The sequence below is a fragment of the Chrysemys picta genome, chromosome 7, assembly GCF_011386835.1.
Source record: "Chrysemys picta bellii isolate R12L10 chromosome 7, ASM1138683v2, whole genome shotgun sequence".
NCBI lineage: Eukaryota > Metazoa > Chordata > Testudines > Emydidae > Chrysemys > Chrysemys picta.
The window spans coordinates 54,391,153-54,408,774 of NC_088797.1; the positions used below are offsets into that span (position 1 = coordinate 54,391,153).

At 46.3% G+C, this 17,622-nt stretch overlaps 1 protein-coding gene across 8 annotated transcripts in view; it reads right to left on the reverse strand.

Moving 5' to 3' along the window:
* Window positions 1–17,622, reverse strand: part of PDLIM1 (PDZ and LIM domain 1) — a 91,357-nt gene that overhangs the window by 5,673 nt on the left and 68,062 nt on the right. For 4 of the 8 annotated variants that reach the window (XM_065553274.1, XM_008171417.4, XM_065553273.1 and 1 more), the window contains exons 4-6: window positions 12,163–12,233; window positions 9,908–10,213; window positions 5,874–6,022 (exon numbers count right to left, since the gene is read on the reverse strand). In XM_065553274.1, the coding sequence (XP_065409346.1) occupies window positions 5,874–6,022; window positions 9,908–10,213; window positions 12,163–12,233 (526 nt within the window). Of the gene's footprint in view, window positions 1–5,873; window positions 6,023–9,907; window positions 10,214–12,162; window positions 12,234–12,488; window positions 12,686–17,622 lie in introns of all 8 variants that reach the window. The other 4 variants (XM_065553277.1, XM_008171418.4, XM_065553276.1 and 1 more) reach the window with 2 other exon arrangements.

Here is a 17,622-nt window from a genome sequence, read left to right on the forward strand (position 1 = left end):
CTTCCAGTGTTTGCCAAAGAAAGGGGATAAAACCCCATAGAAGCAGCCGGCAATGTAATAAACACAAGTTGCTGCAGCCCAGGCAACATGGCACTGATGAAAGAACAAAGGAGAAAGCTTGCGCTATGATTACAGCCCTACCAAATTCATGGTCCATTTTGGTCAATTTCACGGTCATAGGATTTTTTAAAATTATAAATTTCATGATTTCAGCTATTTAAATTAGAAATTTCACAGTGTTGTAATTATAGGTGGTCCTGACCCCAAAAAAGGAGTTGTGGGGGGGTCGCAAGGTTATTGTAGGTGGGGAGTTGCAGTACTGCTACCCTTACTTCTGTGCTGCCGCTGATGGCGGTGCTGCCTTCAGAGCTGGGCAGCTGGAGAGCGGCGATTGATGGCCAGGAGCCCAGCTGTGAAGGCAGAGCCACAGCCAGCAGCAGTGCAGAAGTAAGAGTGGCATGGTATGGTATTGCTACCCTTACTTCTGCACTGCTGATGGTGGGGCACTGACTTCAGCCAGGAGCCGTTGCTCTCCTGTTACCTCACTCTAAAGGCAGCACAGAAGTAAGTGTGGCAATACCGTGACCCCCTTAAAATAACCTTGTGACCCCGCTGCAACTCCCTTTTGGGCAGGACCCCCAGTTTGAGAAACTCTGGTCTCCCCTGTGAAATCTGTATGGTATAGGGCAGGGGTAGGCAACCTATGGCACGCATGCCAAATGCGGCACACGAGCTGATTTTCAGTGGCACTCACACTGCCCGGGTCCTGGCCACCAGTCCAGGGGGCTCTGCATTTTAATTTAATTTTAAATGAAGCTTCTTAAACCTTTGAAAAACCTTGTTTACTTTACATACAACAATAGTTTAGTTATATATTTTAGACTTATAGAAAGAGACCTTCTAAAAATGTTAAAATGTATTACTGGCATGTGAAACCTTAAATTAGAGTGACTAAATGAAGACTTGGCATGTCACTTCTGAAAGGTTACCAACCCCTGGTATAGGGTAAAAGCATACACAAGATCAGATTTCACGGTCTGTGACGCGTTTTTCATGGCCATGAATTTGGAGGGCCATAGCTATGATGCAGCTGCCAGCTACAGCTCCTATTATCACAGCAGAGTACAGAGAAAGGCTAGAGCACGGCCAGCCACACGCTCTGCAGATGCTGTTGCACCATTTGCCTATTGGGCCAATGGCTCAACATGTCAAAGCTGGCTCTCAGCCAGCCTGCTAAGACATCCCTGCCTACATCAAGGACATCTGTGCCGTTGTACCTACATCACTGCAGGTACCCAGGGGTGACCCCTGTGGTTGACCACTGTACCAAGGCAAAGCAGGGTTTACACTAGTGCAGGCTAAACCGCAGAGGTGCAAGTCCCACTTGGCTCCAGTCCAACTCGTCTATGTTTGTGTTTTGCCCACCATAGGTGTATTGATGTAGTTACGCATCTGCAAAGCTCCTTAATCCTGAGTCGCCTTTGAATGGACCAGGAAGGATCCAGCACCACTTCAGAGTCACTGCCGCCCATGATGATGTCCCTCAGTGACATGTGTAACTACTGTTGCTCCATCCAGACAATCCAATATGATGGACTGTGCAGGGAAGAGGCACAGCAGTTTGCTCATGGTAGCCAACTCTAAAACATCTTTTTAGTTATTTAAAAAAACCCTTCCTATCTTATTTTACATGAAATGTGACCCCCCCCCCCCAATAAGAGTTCTAAGGCTGAAAAGCGATTTGAGGCTCACCCCAGAGGGACTGTTATTTCATTGGTTGTTATTCTGAATTCCAAGATAAATAAAGACCAAAAGACACAGACCCAGATCCTCAGCTGGTGTAAAGCAGTCAGATGACTGAAGACAGCGGTGTCTCTGCTGACTTCCACCAGCTGGGGATCTGGCTCAGAGTCTTTGAGCATTTGCTGCCTGCGCCTGTTTATCACTGTAAACTTTAGCAGCATCACCAAGCATCTGGACTGGAATGCCAGAGCCTTTCTGAGCTATTTTGAAGGGGAAGCAAGTTAAGCAACAAACATTCTTTCAGGGATGCATAACTTTACAGGTCCTGCTCAGTATCAAGAATTATCAGCTCAAAATGAAACCAAGCGACAGCCCATTTTGGCTCTTTATCAGGCAGGCACATTTCAGTGCTAGAGGTTTCCAGCAATGCTGCAAATCCTTGCAAAGTAGAAGAAGAGGTTTCAGAGTAGCAGCCGTGTTAGTCTGTTGCCTCTTATTTTCTTCAGTGCTATTGAGAACAGGGTCGACTTTCTCAGTGATTGACATTCTCAGTGATTGACAAATGAAATGAGAGTTTCTCACATATGTGCAGAACTCCCATCAGTAGTTGTAAGTTACAAACATGCAACATAAACAGGGACACTTAAAAATATATGATTTTATCTTGGATTAAACTAAAAGAATTTTAAGAATCTAATTTTCTTCTCACTTTAAGGCCATTTGTTTGCTCTTTGCAAATCACTCAGCTTAGACAATGAAATTTGACAGATCTGTTTCACTTCCAGACTCATACCAGACCACCATGTTATTACAGATGGACTTGAACATACACCTCCCCAGTGCTGTGAACTCAGCCAAAGAAAGGCTTTTAATTGGCCATTCATCAAACACATCTCTTTCCCTATCTAGACCTGTTTGTCAAAGAAAGGAGTTAAAAACAAACAAACTTAAGATCTTTACTAAAATAAGACAGGAGATCTACATTACACACTTCACCTCCCTACAAAGGAGAAAGGACCGTAAGCTGTCTAAAATACTACCTGCCACATGGGGCCACAACAGGGGTACCCCTAACTCACCCAGCAATATCGTCAATTTATCCAGCTACACACTCAACCCAGCAGAAGAGTCTGTCCTATCTCGGGGACTCTCCTTTTGCCCCAGCACCCCCACGAACACGATACAGTTCTGTGGTGATCTGGAAGCCTACTTTCGCTGCCTCCGACTCAAAGAATACTTTCATGATAACACTGAACAGCGCACTGATACACAGATACCCTCCCACCAACAACACAGGAAGAAGAACTCCACATGGACTCCTCCTGAGGGTCGAAATGACAGTCTGGACCTATACATAGAATGCTTCCGCCGACGTGCACAGGCAGAAATTGTGGAAAAACAACATCGCTTGCCTCATAACCTAAATCGTGCAGAACGCTATGCCATCCACAGCCTCAGAAACCACCCTGACATCATCATCAAAGAGGCTGATAAAGGAGGTGCTGTTGTCATCATGAACAGGTCTGACTACCAGAAGGAGGCGGCCAGACAACTCTCCAATACCAAATTCTACAGGCCACTTTCCTCAGATCCCACTGAGGAATACACTAAGAAACTGCACCATCTACTCAGGACACTCCCTACACTAACACAGGAACAAATCAACATACCCTTAGAGCCCCGACCGGGGTTATTCTATCTACTACCTAAGATCCACAAACCTGGAAATCTTGGACGCCCCATCATCTCGGGCATTGGCACTCTCACTGAAGGACTGTCTGGATATGTGGACTCCCTACTCAGACCCTACGCCACCAGCACTCCCAGCTATCTCCGTGACACCACAGATTTCCTGAGAAAACTACAATGCATTGGTGACCTCCCAGAAAACACCATCCTAGCCACCATGGATGTAGAGGCTCTCTACACAAACATCCCACATACAGATGGAATACAAGCTGTCAGGAACAGTATCCCTGATGATGACACAGCACAACTTATTGCTGAGCTCTGTGACTTTATCCTCACGCACAATTATTTCAAATTTGGTGACAATATATACCTCCAGACCAGTGGCACCGCTATGGGCACCCGCATGGCCCCACAATATGCCAACATTTTTATGGCTGACCTGGAACAACGCTTCCTCAGCTCTCGTCCACTCATGCCCCTTCTCTACCTACACTATATTGATGACATCTTCATCATCTGGACCCATGGGAAGGAGACCCTGGAAGAATTCCACCATGCTTTCAACAGCTTCCACCCCACCATCAACCTCAGCCTGGACCAATCTACATGGGAGGTCCACTTCCTAGACACCACCGTACAAATAAGCGATGGCCACATTAACACCACCCTATACCGAAAACCCACCGACCGCTACGCCTACCTTCATGCCTCCAGCTTCCACCCCGGTCACACCACACGATCCATCGTCTACAGCCAAGCACTGAGGTACAATCGCATCTGCTCCAACCCCTCAGACAGAGACCAACACCTACAAGATCTTCACCAAGCATTCTCAAAACTACGATACCCACACAAGGAAATAAAGAAACAAATCAACAGAGCCAGACGTGTACCCAGAAGCCTCCTGCTACAAGACAGGCCCAGAAGAGAAACCAACAGAACTCCACTGGCCATCACCTACAGTCCTCAGCTTAAACCTCTCCAACGCATCATCAGTGATCTACAACCCATCCTGGACAATGATCCCTCACTTTCACAGACCTTGGGAGGCAGGCCAGTCCTCGCCCACAGACAACCTGCCAACCTTAAGCATATTCTCACCAGCAACCACGCACCACACCATAACAACTCTAACTCAGGAACCAACCCATGCAACAAACCTCGATGCCAACTCTGCCCACATATCTACACCAGCAACACCATCACAGGACCTAACCAGATCAGCTACAACATCACCGGCTCATTCACCTGCACATCCACCAATGTTATATATGCCATCATATGCCAGCAATGCCCCTCTGCTATGTACATTGGCCAAACTGGACAGTCACTACGCACGAGGATAAATGGACACAAGTCAGATATCAGGAATGGCAATATACAAAAACCTGTAGAACACTTCAACCTCCCCGGCCACACAATAGCAGATGTAAAGGTAGCCATCTTACAGCAAAAAAACTTCAGGACCAGACTCCAAAGAGAAACTGCTGAGCTCCAGTTCATTTGCAAATTTGACACCATCAGATCAGGATTAAACAAAGACTGTGAATGGCTATCCAACTACAGAAACAGTTTCTCCTCCCTTGGTGTTTACACCTCAACTGCTAGCAGAGCACCTCACCCTCCCTGATTGAACTAACCTCGTTATCTCCACACTGATTTATACCTGCCTCTGAAGATTTCCATTACTTGCATCTGAAGAAGTGAGGTTCTTACCCACGAAAGCTTATGCTCCCAGTACTTCTGTTAGTCTCAAAGGTGCCACAGGACCCTCTGTTGCTTTTTACAGATTCAGACTAACACGGCTACCCCTCTGAAACTTAAGATCTGGGGTTCAACTAAGTACAACACAGATCCCTTTGACAAGGAGATTGTAGTTGTGCATTGCAAAGTCCAGATGTTGACACAATGGTGCCAAAAAAGAGTGGCACCTTCAGCTACTCGTCCTTACCAGATCCAGTAACTTCCTGGATTTCAACTGCAGCTGATTTTTCCCCTTTCCTTGTTGAGAGGATGGAAACTGCTAGCTTTAGAGCTCACACCCTCACACACATTGTCCCATACAATCTTGAATCTAAAAATTCTTTACCCAGTGAAAAGTGAAGCCTGATATTTAGAAAATTTGGGGGAGTTTTTAAAAACTTTTGTTAAAGGATTCCTTTTTGATGTTTTAGGGTTTGTTTTTAAAATGCTCATGCCGTAAGAGTTCAAACTCATGGGTACATATGGATAACAACTGTATGGAAAGAGTATCCCTGCACATGGAAGTTAATGGAAAAGTGTCTGTCTGTAGGTTTCTGTGGAAATCATCTACAAAGACCACTTTGAACAATCAGTAGGTGGGGAAGAGGGTTTGCTTTTAAACCAAATGTAGACTATAGATCAGATCATAGCGAAGGGAATCTGCCAGTCACATGGAGAACATAGTAACTGCTTACCTTCAGATTCTAAAATTTCTTGTAGCACCAGGAATGAAGCAGATTGCCTGGGTGGTTCCTTTGGGTCTTCAGTCTCCTGGAGCATCTTGTAAACCTCAGACTCCTTGTCTATGACAAGGTTATTGGAGGGCTGGTTATGTTGCTCCAAACTGGGAAGAATGTTAAAAAAAAAAAAGCTTGATAAATGACCTATAATTAAAACAATCCACTGCCACAATCTGTAAATACTATAATCTAAGAACAAACACCCCCATATGCAAACATATAGCATACAACAATGGCGATAGAGGCTATGTTTGCACAAGTAAAGTGCAATCCTAGTGAGATGAACACCATGGCTTCCCAGTGGAAAACACTATTTTTAGAGGATTTCCACTGTTTCATTCTCTCTCTCTCACCCACACTTCTCAAGTATACTTTGCAATTCAATGTAAGAAATTTAAAAAGGGACTTTCCAGGAAATAACAGTTCTGCTGAAATTTAAAAAGGCCCATTGTGCCAAAAAGAATGAATTGTGCTGCTCTTGGAGCAGGCCCAGCTCCTGTTGTTTAAGAAGGGCGATCTGGCTTGGTTCTTAGCACAACTAGAGCTGGAGACAGAGAGTGTTTAGTGCAGGCAATAGGGAGCAAGTGGGGCTTAGTAATGAAAGCTGAGTTTCAACTTCAACTGCAGAGGGGGGACTCACTGCTTATTCCTGCTCCGGGAATACGGGGGGGACCAATGCTACAATTCAGCAAAACACTTAAAAATGTGCTTAACTTGAATAGGGGAATTTGTATTCCATTCCTAATATTACTTACACAGATCAATATTGATTAGCTTCTATTAATAATTCTCTAATTAAAACATCCTTTGCATTATAGAGAGACCTGGTCCTGCAGACCTTATGCCTAAGAGTGACAGCTGCAGTTTCAAGCTCAAAGTGCTTTTTAAAAAATGGTTATCAATATTTCCGTTTTACAGATAGGGTAACTGAGGCACAGAGCACTTCAGCAATTTGCCTAAGCTCACAGAGCAGGTCAGTGGCAGAGTCAGGAATACTGTTCCACCTCCTGCCCCCAAGCTGCTGCTTTAAGGGCTGGATCTCCATTGTCTACCTAGACATTTTTTTTGCCTTTTGTGGTGAGAGTGATTAGCAATCTCAGTTTAATGGTTTTGGTTTTGAAGTGTAAATGTAGCACCTCAGAATATAAACCATCTCTCTGTGGATACATTTGTGCTAGTTAAAGCATCCTAAACAAATGCAGCTGGAAACATTACCCAAGCTGGATTAGGGGCAAATGTCTTCTTTAAAAAAATGGGACACTGAAGAATGAGTGTCATCTGCCTACAAGGTTAAATAATATACAGTGAGACACAAGTGGTTTGCTAGGTTCAGCCTATAAGAACACCACTGTCGCATATAGTAAGTGCAGGCACTTGTAAACAAGCATCCTGAAATTGAGATGAATTTGTAGAGAGAAATCTTTTTGATGATGAAGCAACTGCATATTTTCCATGCCAATTTGTAATCAAGTCATCTAGGGGTTAGCCTGCACAATAAACACTCCAACTGCCAGAGGTAAATGGATGGCAAATGTTATAATGCACTTTTTCATGAAATAATCTCAAAAAATGTTCCCATCTATGGTAAAATATTCTGGAGTGAAAGCAGTGTATTCTTTCAAGCAATATACACATACATTCAAGCGTCTAGAATATGAATCTCAATGACCTGAAACTCTTAGCAGAAACAGGATCAAGTCCCGATGTCTCTTACATAGGAAATTCCCTGGATTATCCTAAATTAATCCATGCCCCCCATTACATTCTTATACCCTGGTGTTCTCCCGTCACCTTTTCTACTCTCAAAATAATGGGCTGACACCCACTGTTAGTCTTTCAATCACAATACTAAGGATATTTAATCCATGTACATTGAAAAGAAAATGCTAAAAATTGTCTTATGGAGCATTATAAACAGACACACAACATTTCAAACAAACAAGTATTGTGACAATGTGCATAATGTACATGTCAGACCTTCCACCTTTTTAGCACTTAGTGATCCATTTTTTAGAAAATGAGACTATGAAGACAGACCAAAAAAAAAAATCTTTCATGAAATTGTGAAATCGCTCATATCTTGAGGAAGGCGCACATACTAATGTTATTAATACAAAGTGATAGAACTGGCTTAAAAGTAAGAGTCTGTGGGGACAGATTTGGCAGAAGACAACTCTGACATCCTTCAGTGGAGTTAATCATTCCAAAAGGAGAGCAGAGGAACCTTGCTAATTCATAGTAGTGACCAGGAGACCCACTGTTGAATTACTGAGTTTTGCAAATTAGCAAGAAACCAACGCCACAGTAATAAAACCCACAAAGAGACAGCCTCACTTAGTGTATTTTGGCAAGTGTAATTTCGCTTTTATTTTACTGTAGTACATTTTGTAAAGGTAACGAAGGTCTTCGAGATTGGGCGGTAGGGAATTCTAATGCCACAGGAACTGAACTTTTGCATAGAATATGGTGGAGACCCACTTGGGTTCTTTTGTCAGCATTATCAGGGTCTGGATTAGCAAGGAGAAGTAGTGATGTTTACTGTTCCTGAGGTCAAGCATATCAATTACAAGTTGTAACACTGAAATGCTTTGCTCCTTGTAGTTCACTAACTGCACTGCATTGTTATAAAGTGGTGGCTATCTGGGATTTCATGGCTGTTATATTGCAAAACTTGGCCACATGGATCTCTGCAGTGACTGTTGGGTGAAAACTCAGATCCTCCTGCTCCAAAAGCATATGGTCCTTAACACTAGATCTAAAAGGACTGTTAGCAGTATATGAAACAAAGCTCTGCAGTTCTAATTTTGTCCAGCAAAGGAGAGTGGGTCTCATACACAGTAGCCAGTTCATAGCACTGTAAGACGAAAGAGACACAAACTAACTAATAATCTAAGAATGTAGCGCTGCAGCTGATTTCCTAACCAGCTCCTGTGAAAGGAATTGGCCTCTTAGCTGTTCTGCAAGATGCTTCAAGTGGTTTAAGCTTTGCTTTTCTCTGCCCACTTTGATTTTAATGTCATCATCTGAAAACCAATTGTGCTGAATGTTGTTTGAAGCGTGCTGAATGTTGACGACTGTGATTTCATATAACTCAATACAGATCCTGACCTGCTGTGCTAGTTAGCATCAGGGAATCACAGCGCTAAACTGCCTACCATCAATACAGGCTAATACAATGAAGAAATATTTATATTGCTTTCTGTAGCTCTCAAAGCACTTTATAAAGGAGGTAAGCATCATTACCCTTACAGATGGAGAAACTGAGGCACAGGGCGGTGAAGTGACTTACTGAAAGTCACCCAGCAATCCAATGGCACAGTTGGGAATAGAACCCAGGTCTCTTGAATGCCAGTCCAATGCTCTACTAGGTCACCCTGCCTCCAAAATTAGTAGGTGTCACCTGCCTGGAATTGAACACTGGGGAGGAGGAGCCTGTTCTTGCCAGAAATTGGACTAACTCAGGCTACATAGCCTGATCCTTCAGTACACACATACACCCACCAGTGATACGTGAAATGAAAGCTCACAGGACACTTACCAGCTGGACAGATGGCAGTGCCTTCCAGTCACTACCGAATTAGGAATTCGGGAATGAAACGTTACCAGTCTGGTGCTTTAAACAGCAACCCCACTCACCCTTCCACTGAACAAGTCAAGTCAGTACAAGACCATTTTTCAAGTAATCAAATCTTGTACGTTTTACGTGTGTGTGTGTAAGTAAAAAAAGCAGCAGAGGAGAGTGGCAGATTGATTTGGTACATTTCGGTGCTTTGCATTGTGCACAGCAAAGAAATGCAATGCAGAGAAAGTGTCTGTGATGAGAACATCATGCACTACGTTTTCATTCAGAAAGGTGACACATAAAACCTTGGATTCTTGGTGACAGGTTGACACTGTGAGCAATGGACAAATAACAAGTCACTTGTGGAGATGAAGCCGTGGATGCACATGTGCGCCGAGTAAGCCACGCACGCAGCAGGCAAGGTTACCTGGGAAAAGCAGGGCTAACGGAAGAGATCTGCCCTTGTAAAGTATCCAGGATGTTTCTCTGGGAATAGAGCTGCAAGGGGGAATTAAATTGCACGTGCACCACTTTGAGTCCCGGCACCTCCACTTCCACAGGGCTGTTGGGGCAGATCTGAGCGGCTTGCTTTAGCTGTTCGGGCCCCACTCTCACTTGGCTTGGGATGGAGGAGGTGCTGTGCCTCCTTTGCAATGGAGGCAAGGAGGTGTGCGGCTGGAGAGGATTATAGACCGTTGCAAAAGGTGCCTGGAACCCAGGAGGCGATAAACGGCTAGAGGCAGGAAAGGGTTACAAGGGAGGTTGGGTATTTTTTTTTTTTTTTTTTAGGGTTGCAGAGTTGAGAGGAAAACACAGAGGGGGGAAGGAAGGAAGGAAGGAAGGAAGAAGTTAATGGAGGACTAAACCAAATTCCCAAGCAATTCTGAAATGAGTACTTCAAATCAGGCATTCCTTTCACTGGAAGGATCCACCATACAAAGATCAGCTCTATGGTAAAGCTTCTGGCTAATGCTGATGTGCTGGCTGAGCACAAAGGGTATGTCTACACTGCAGTCAGGAGATGTGACTGAACGCACGGAGGCATGCCTGAGCTAGTTTTAATCTAGTTAGATCAGGTATGCCTACATGAACTGCAGTCCCACCTCCAGACTGCAATGCAGACCACCCAAAGGATACAGTGTAGCAGGAGGAACTAGATGCTAAGTCCCTCCCCTCACCCACCCCCTGTCACCATAAGGCAATTCTTTTGTAAAGATCTGAAAACCAAGTATAGTGGTTGCAGTTTCTCTGGCCAGACTCTGCATCACTTACACCAGTGTAAATCTAGAGGAAATGCACTGGGCTGGACAATTTCAATTACGTTCCTCTGGAATAACACTGGCACACGGATCTGGTCTCTTGAGTTCAGAGAAAGATGCTCTGGATGGGGGATGGGGACTGTGCATTATAGATCACGTGATGTTAGATGAACATGGTGCCAGCCCCACTTTGAAGTTTGAACCATTGAAAAACAAGCCACAGAGCATCAGTCACTATTGTCTGGGGTTTGGACAGGCGTAGGCCCCATTAAAGCAGCCTTGCAGTAGCTGTTAATTCAGTTCTAAAAGGACACCTGTTTGGTAAACAAAATCCTGCTAGGCTTTAGCAGCTATTTACAATCTCTGCCCACCCACTGCCACCTGCCCTCTTTCCAGGGAGGGAGGGGGGAGTGACAGCCCTATGGGGCTCACTGACACCAGCCTTCTCTCAGGGGAAAAAAAAGGCAAAAATAACCCTTAGGGGCAGGGAAGCCAAAACGTTGACGGCATTGTCCTGACCTTATCAGGGTGGCTACAAGCTAGCATAAGCACATATGGAGCCATGTTTTCAGACTAGTATTAAAAGGTCTCGATTTCTGCAGGCACAAACAACTGTGACCACAATTGAAGTTCCTAGACCTCCCCCTTTTGACTGCACCTGCAAGTCAGGGATTTAGAGGACTAGCACCTAAAGCACAGGCATAAAACGGCACCTTTGAAAGCAGAGGCCAGTATCTTCAGATTGTGATGGCATCTGTTCTGTGTTTGTGCAGCACCTAGCACCACGACGTCCTGGTCCATGACTAGTGGTTCTAAGCACTAGGGTAATACAAATAACACCGAAGTGCTCTGACTTCTTGTTATCATCATTATCTCCATTTTACAGATGTGGAAACTGGGATGTCGGGAGGCTAAGTGAGCGACTTGCTCAAGGTCAGAGAGGAAGCCAGTATCAGAGCCAAGTACAGAGTCCAACAGGTTCCTGGCTCCCAGACCTGTGCTCACATCATCGGACATACTCGGGTTTGTTTCTAGCACTTCAGCCTAGAAGCAGGCTAGTTTTTTTGGTGAAGTGAGAGTTACTTGGCAAAGGTCAGATGCAAACACAAACCCACCCCCATGGCTGTTCTGCTTGGATTACTGTCGAGGTAGAGTATGTTTTCAGACTTGCAATCTCAACCATGTAACAGGTTGAGCAGAAGAGAAACAACTGCCCAGAGCTCTTTGCAATTCTTTAAAATGCAAAGAAAAGGGCAGTTTAATAAAAACTCCAAGCCTGGACATTGTCCCTGTAACATTTCAAAGCTCTCTTTGAAAAGGGGCTGCTCTTTCCTCCGTACCACACTGTACCCTTCCAGCACTGCTTGCAAAGCCAGAAGAAAAGACTAATTGTACAAAGTGCTGATAATAAAGCATTGGGCACCTGTTTCGGTCAGAGGGTGATTTTAAGGGCTGGTATGTCATGCTGAACGCACGCTGAAACTGCGCTGGTCTCTGGCAAACAAAAACACACAATTGTTAATTTCAACTTTGCACCTTGCAGAATATTCCCTGCCCCCACAAGCCATGCCCCCCGGACTGCATCCAGTCTCACACCTGCTAGCTGCACTCCTTCCACAAGCCTGAAAGAGAATTGTCCCATGTTAAAGAATGGATACGCTCGCAATGAGTTTATGACAAAGCTCACTCCATGACAACAGACATCCCACCAAGAAGGGCGCAGGGAGAGAGAAGTGGGGAACTACTTACGGCTTGCTGGGGTCCTGGGCATCACCAGATGACTTAGACTCCACAGCACTGTTGAAGGTCTGGATGTTTTCTGAGGAGTACAGGCCTGCGGGACTGTTGTACTGGGCAGTGATCACTTTGGGGGCAGTGCTGGAAGCGGTGGCAGCAGTGAATGGCATAGCACTCCGGTTGTGTGCGCTTCCTATGTGCCTTATTTCCTGCATGCAAGGGAGCAAAGGCAATGTCAGAAGTGTCTGACATGCAGGTGGGAAGTGCCAGGGCAGCCCGATGAACATGCAGCACGAGGACAGCTCTGCGTAACCAGAGAAGCACTCTCCCCAAATCCACCCAGCTGCGACCCTACACTGGGACAGAGCTCTCAGCAGCCTGAAGATCTTCGTGCTACAAGCATCCCTATCCACAACTGCTCACTCTGCTTGACAGCAAAAGAGTCCATAAAGCAGACATTAGGCGTCAGCGACGATAGATCACTGGAAAGACGGGGCTGGGGCACACCTATCAGAGCTTTTGTCTCGAGCTGTCGGCAAACTTCACTGGATCCACTGAATTCAGTCTCAAGCTTCTTTATTTTTATTTTTTTATTAATGGAATGGTTTGATTCTGGAGCACAAGTTGGCACAACCGCCCTCTCACTGAGCCCCCTGTAAGCCAGCCCTGGGAGCAGGACTGTTCAGATTTATCATGTGACTGGGCTTCCATTCAGATCTAATGTAGGCTGACATTTTCAAACGTGACTAGTGGATTTGGGGGGGGGGGGGGAGGAGGTTCCAACCTCTCATACCTTCAAGAGGCCTGATTTCCAGAGGATGGGTGCTCAGCGCTATCCAAAAGTCAGGCCTGGTTAAGGTATCTCAAGTTGGGCATTGAAAAATTGAGGCATTCAAAAAATTACTAGCCACTTCTGAAAAGATCCCCTCATATTCTCGCCGACATAAAGCGGAGAAATGGAAAGGCATTAAAAATTCTTGCATGTGGTTCCCGAGTAACAAATACCCATAGGTTAGTTATCAAGACAGTGGATTTCACCTGCTACAAGGCTGTGAGTCCCATTTAATTCAGTCAGTCTTCCAATCTGAGCTTCCAATCAATTTGATTAAAAACTCCGGAACCAAAATTCCTTAGTATTTATTTAATCAAAATAAAGAATGGAAGGTTTTTGTGTTTTTTTAAATATTCCACCATCATCTTGCCTTTCAATGGCACTTTTCATCCAAAGCACTTAATGCTGGGTAAGTCTGAACCTCATCTACAGGCCCAGAAATGGGGAGTAGAGAGGTAAGTGACAGGACAAGAGCACAGAGCTAACTGGTGCCAGGCCAGCCCATTCCTAGGGCCTCTGGACTAGCCATTAGATTATGCTGCCTCAAGCAGATATTACAGGACACTTAGAATCACTGGCTATAGAAAGTTGCTATTTAATAAGAAAAGGACAAAATTCTGAAGAGACATGCTCAAGGAAGATTCTTCTGAAGAAGAGACTGCTGCAGCTACAAATGGAATTATTCACATATTGCTCTTGACATAAACACTGTTAAATGCTATGCAAGCTAGGACATGACGCCAGCTGGGCACGTGAACATTAAGGCCTTGTCTACACTACAAAGTTTTGTTGGCAAAAGCTGCCTTTTGCCAACAAAACAGGGCAGGTGTAAACACTGCAAAGCTACTTTTGGTGGAAAAACTCTGCTGTTTTGCCAACAAAATAAAACCACCTCAATGGGAGGCATAGAGCTATTTGCAGCAAACTTTAAGAGTCATAGCATCAGTGTAGACGCTGCTGCTTGTTTTGTTGACATAACTGGCTTCCACCAGTATCCCACAATGCCCATCATCATGACCGCTCTGCTCATAGGCGCCGACTTCCCCTCTTCCCCATGGGTGCTCCACCCCCACCCCGGTCCCCACTCCACCTCTTCCATGAGGTCCCCCCACCCCGCCTCTTCCCACCTCTTCCCCGCCCCCATTCCAACCTCTTCCCCAAATCCCCACCTCCTCCCCTGAGCGCACCACGTTCCCGCTCCTCTCCCCTCCCCTGCCCGGAGCGTGCTCACATCCCAGGAGAGAAACGCTGGGAGATAGGAGGAGGAGGAGCGGGAATGCGGTGCCGGGGGGTAGAGGGGGCAGGTGGATCCAGGGGGAGGGGAGCCTGGCTGCCAGTGGGTGCAGAGCACCCACTAATTTTTCCCCGTGGGTGCTCCAGCCTGAGAGCACCCATGGAGTTGGCACCTATGGCTCTGCTCACAGTTTTGATCTCTGCTGCCCTGCAGTCATGCACCCCCCCCCCCCCCCTTTCAAAGCTCTGGGAAGTGTCTGACAGTATCTGACAGCCAGCTGCTGCTATGCTCCAGGACCAAAGAGCAAATCATTAACATGGAATGCTCCTGTTCTGCCCAGCACTAGGAATACAGTGGCAGGCAGACTGCTGCTGCAAGGTGTGTGTGGGGTGGGGACTGCTGTGCTGTTTTGACATTCCTCAGCACTGACTCCCCCATCCCCAGACACACCACTCTCCTCTCCCTCCACCCACACACTTCAGTTGACAATCTAGCACAGGGATCAGCAACCTTTCACAAGTGGTGTGCCGAGTCTTCATTTATTCACTCTAATTTAAGATTTCGCGTGCCAGTCATACATTTTAACGTTTTTAGAAGGTCTCTTTCTATAAGTCTATAATATATAACTAAACTATTGTTGTATGTAAAGTAAATAAGATTTTTTTAATGTTTAAGAAGCTTCATTTAAAATTAAATTAAAATGCTGAGCCCCCCGGACCGGTGGCCAGGACGCGGGCAGTGTGGGTGCCACTGAAAATCAGCTTGTGTGCCGCTGATCTAGCAGGATGCCCATGGAACAATGGGATTGAGAAACCTGTATCATGTGACGCTGTACCTGCCCACTGAGGCATTGCAAACCCTTCCTAAAGCATCCTGCAGTCAATTGCACAGTGAGATAACTACCCACAGTGCACTGCTCTCTGTGTGGATGCAAGAGCTGTTAGTGTGGATGCCTGCTCTAGATCTTTCAAATTTGTGATGACCCTGTTCTATTGTGAAGGGTCTCAGGCCTAAGTGACACAATATTAACCAGAGGCCTCATCACCATCTTAGCTTCTTGGGTCTACAATCCCTTACCCCAATTAACACAGCACTCCTTCTGTACATTTCAGAACCCTAAAGCAATGCTACCGGTTTGACTGGTACAGAATAAACCGCCCATTTCAAAAGGACAAACAAATTCCCCACAAAATGTTCATTTTAATGTTCAGTAACATTTCTAGATTTCCTTAGCCAGCTGGCTGCTGTTCCCAAACTGACAGAGTCAATCGGAAATGCTCCCATTCATGAGTCACTAGAAACCAATGAGGTAGCTAGAGCCAGTCATGTGTGGGCTAGAAAGAGGAGCTTTCACATGTCATCTCCAATTGGAGTGTCTGGGCATTAGGCCTGTAGGTTTCTCACACACTGATGAAAGACCGACCCCTACAATAAGAAGTTAATGTCCCATTTACCCAGCAGTGTTCAAGCCTTTTGTTCAAGTCTTATTTCAAGCACAATGATGACACTGCTCTTCTGCCCATAAAGATAGTCTTTCCCATGGCAGAGACTGTGGATGATAGCAAGAAATGAGAGTGACCACTCTGTCAATTACCCAAGGGAAGAATCAATATTCTTACCCCAGGAAAGAATTGGCCCAATGCAATTATTAAAACCCCCATTAAGAGGATGCAAGTAGAAAACTGTTTCAGTCACGTGTATAATAATACTCCTGGGGGGATTCTGCGGGACTGTGTGCCCACAGAAAATGCCCCCCCCCCCCGCCCCAGCTTTCCTGTGTTTCTCTGCAGAAAAGGGCACCAAAGCAAAGGGAAGCCATGCTGGGGTGGGGGGAGGTGAGCACCACCTCCTGGGTCCATGCTCCCCCTTCTGTGTACTGGGAGCCCTCCTGTTTTCTATTCTGTGCACCAGTGAGTGACTGCAGTGGAGCTGGGAGAAATGAGGGAAGGGGGGTGAGGAGAAGAGGCAGGGGGGGAGAAAGGGGAGATGGAATGTGAGAGTGAGGGGAGGGGAGGTGGGGGGGGAATGTGTGTGGGGGGGTGGAGAATGAAAGGGGATAGGGGAGTCGGGAGCCCGGCATGCGGCGTCCCCTCAGCAGCAGATGGGGCTCCCCCATTAAGCAGGCCCATTGAACCCTCACCCTGACAAGCCCTCCCTCCCAACATCTGTACCCCTCTGACAAGCCCCCCACCCCACTGGTTCCCAACCAGCTGCACCTGGACCCCCACCCCATCAAGCCCCACTCCCCCAGCACTCAGACCCTCCCACTTTGTCCCCCACACCCAGCCCCGCCCCACCAAGCCCCATCTCCCCACACCCAGTCCCCCCCGAGCCCCAACCACCTTCACTCGTAGAGTCCTATTGCCCCTGCACCCGGAACCACCACCCCCTAACGAGATCCTGTGTATCTAGATTCTCCAGAGCCACCCGCACCCAGATTGCCCCACCCAGAAACCTCTCATCCCATACCTGGATCCCCTCACACTAAGCCGATCCACACTTGGATCCTGCTGGGCTGAGCCTGCCCACCCACCCACATCTGGTACACAAGGAATAGGAAATTCTGAGGGGTTATGTCACACAGGGAAAATAAAGGGACTGAGGAGCAGGATTCTTCTTCCCTACAGTCAAAGCTTCCATTCTCCCACCTCCTCCCGCCACCCCGCTCTCCTTTCCAAGTGAAGCCAAAAGCTGTACTAGGAGGGGCAAGGGTTCTTGCTACCACTCCTCCTTCAGCAGCATTCGAAGAGATACTGCTGCCTCCCCGCTGTGCTTGTGGAGGGCAGGCGTGCTGCCCCAAGCAAGGCAGGGAAACTGCTGAAATCCCATTTCAGGTCTCACAGTGTTGTCAACTCTCCTGATTTTAGGGTCTTGCGATATTTGGTGCTTCTTACAACCCCAGCTGGTGGAGTCATGGGGCTACATGAGAGACTCTGTTTTTATTTAAAAAGTAAGTTTCTAGCCCTTGTTGTTGGGAGAGAAAAGCTTGAAAATCTGACTCCCTCCTCTGCCACAAAGGCTCCAAACTCAGGGGGCAAATGAGAACACAGAATTTTGAAGATCTCCTGGTATTTTTAAAC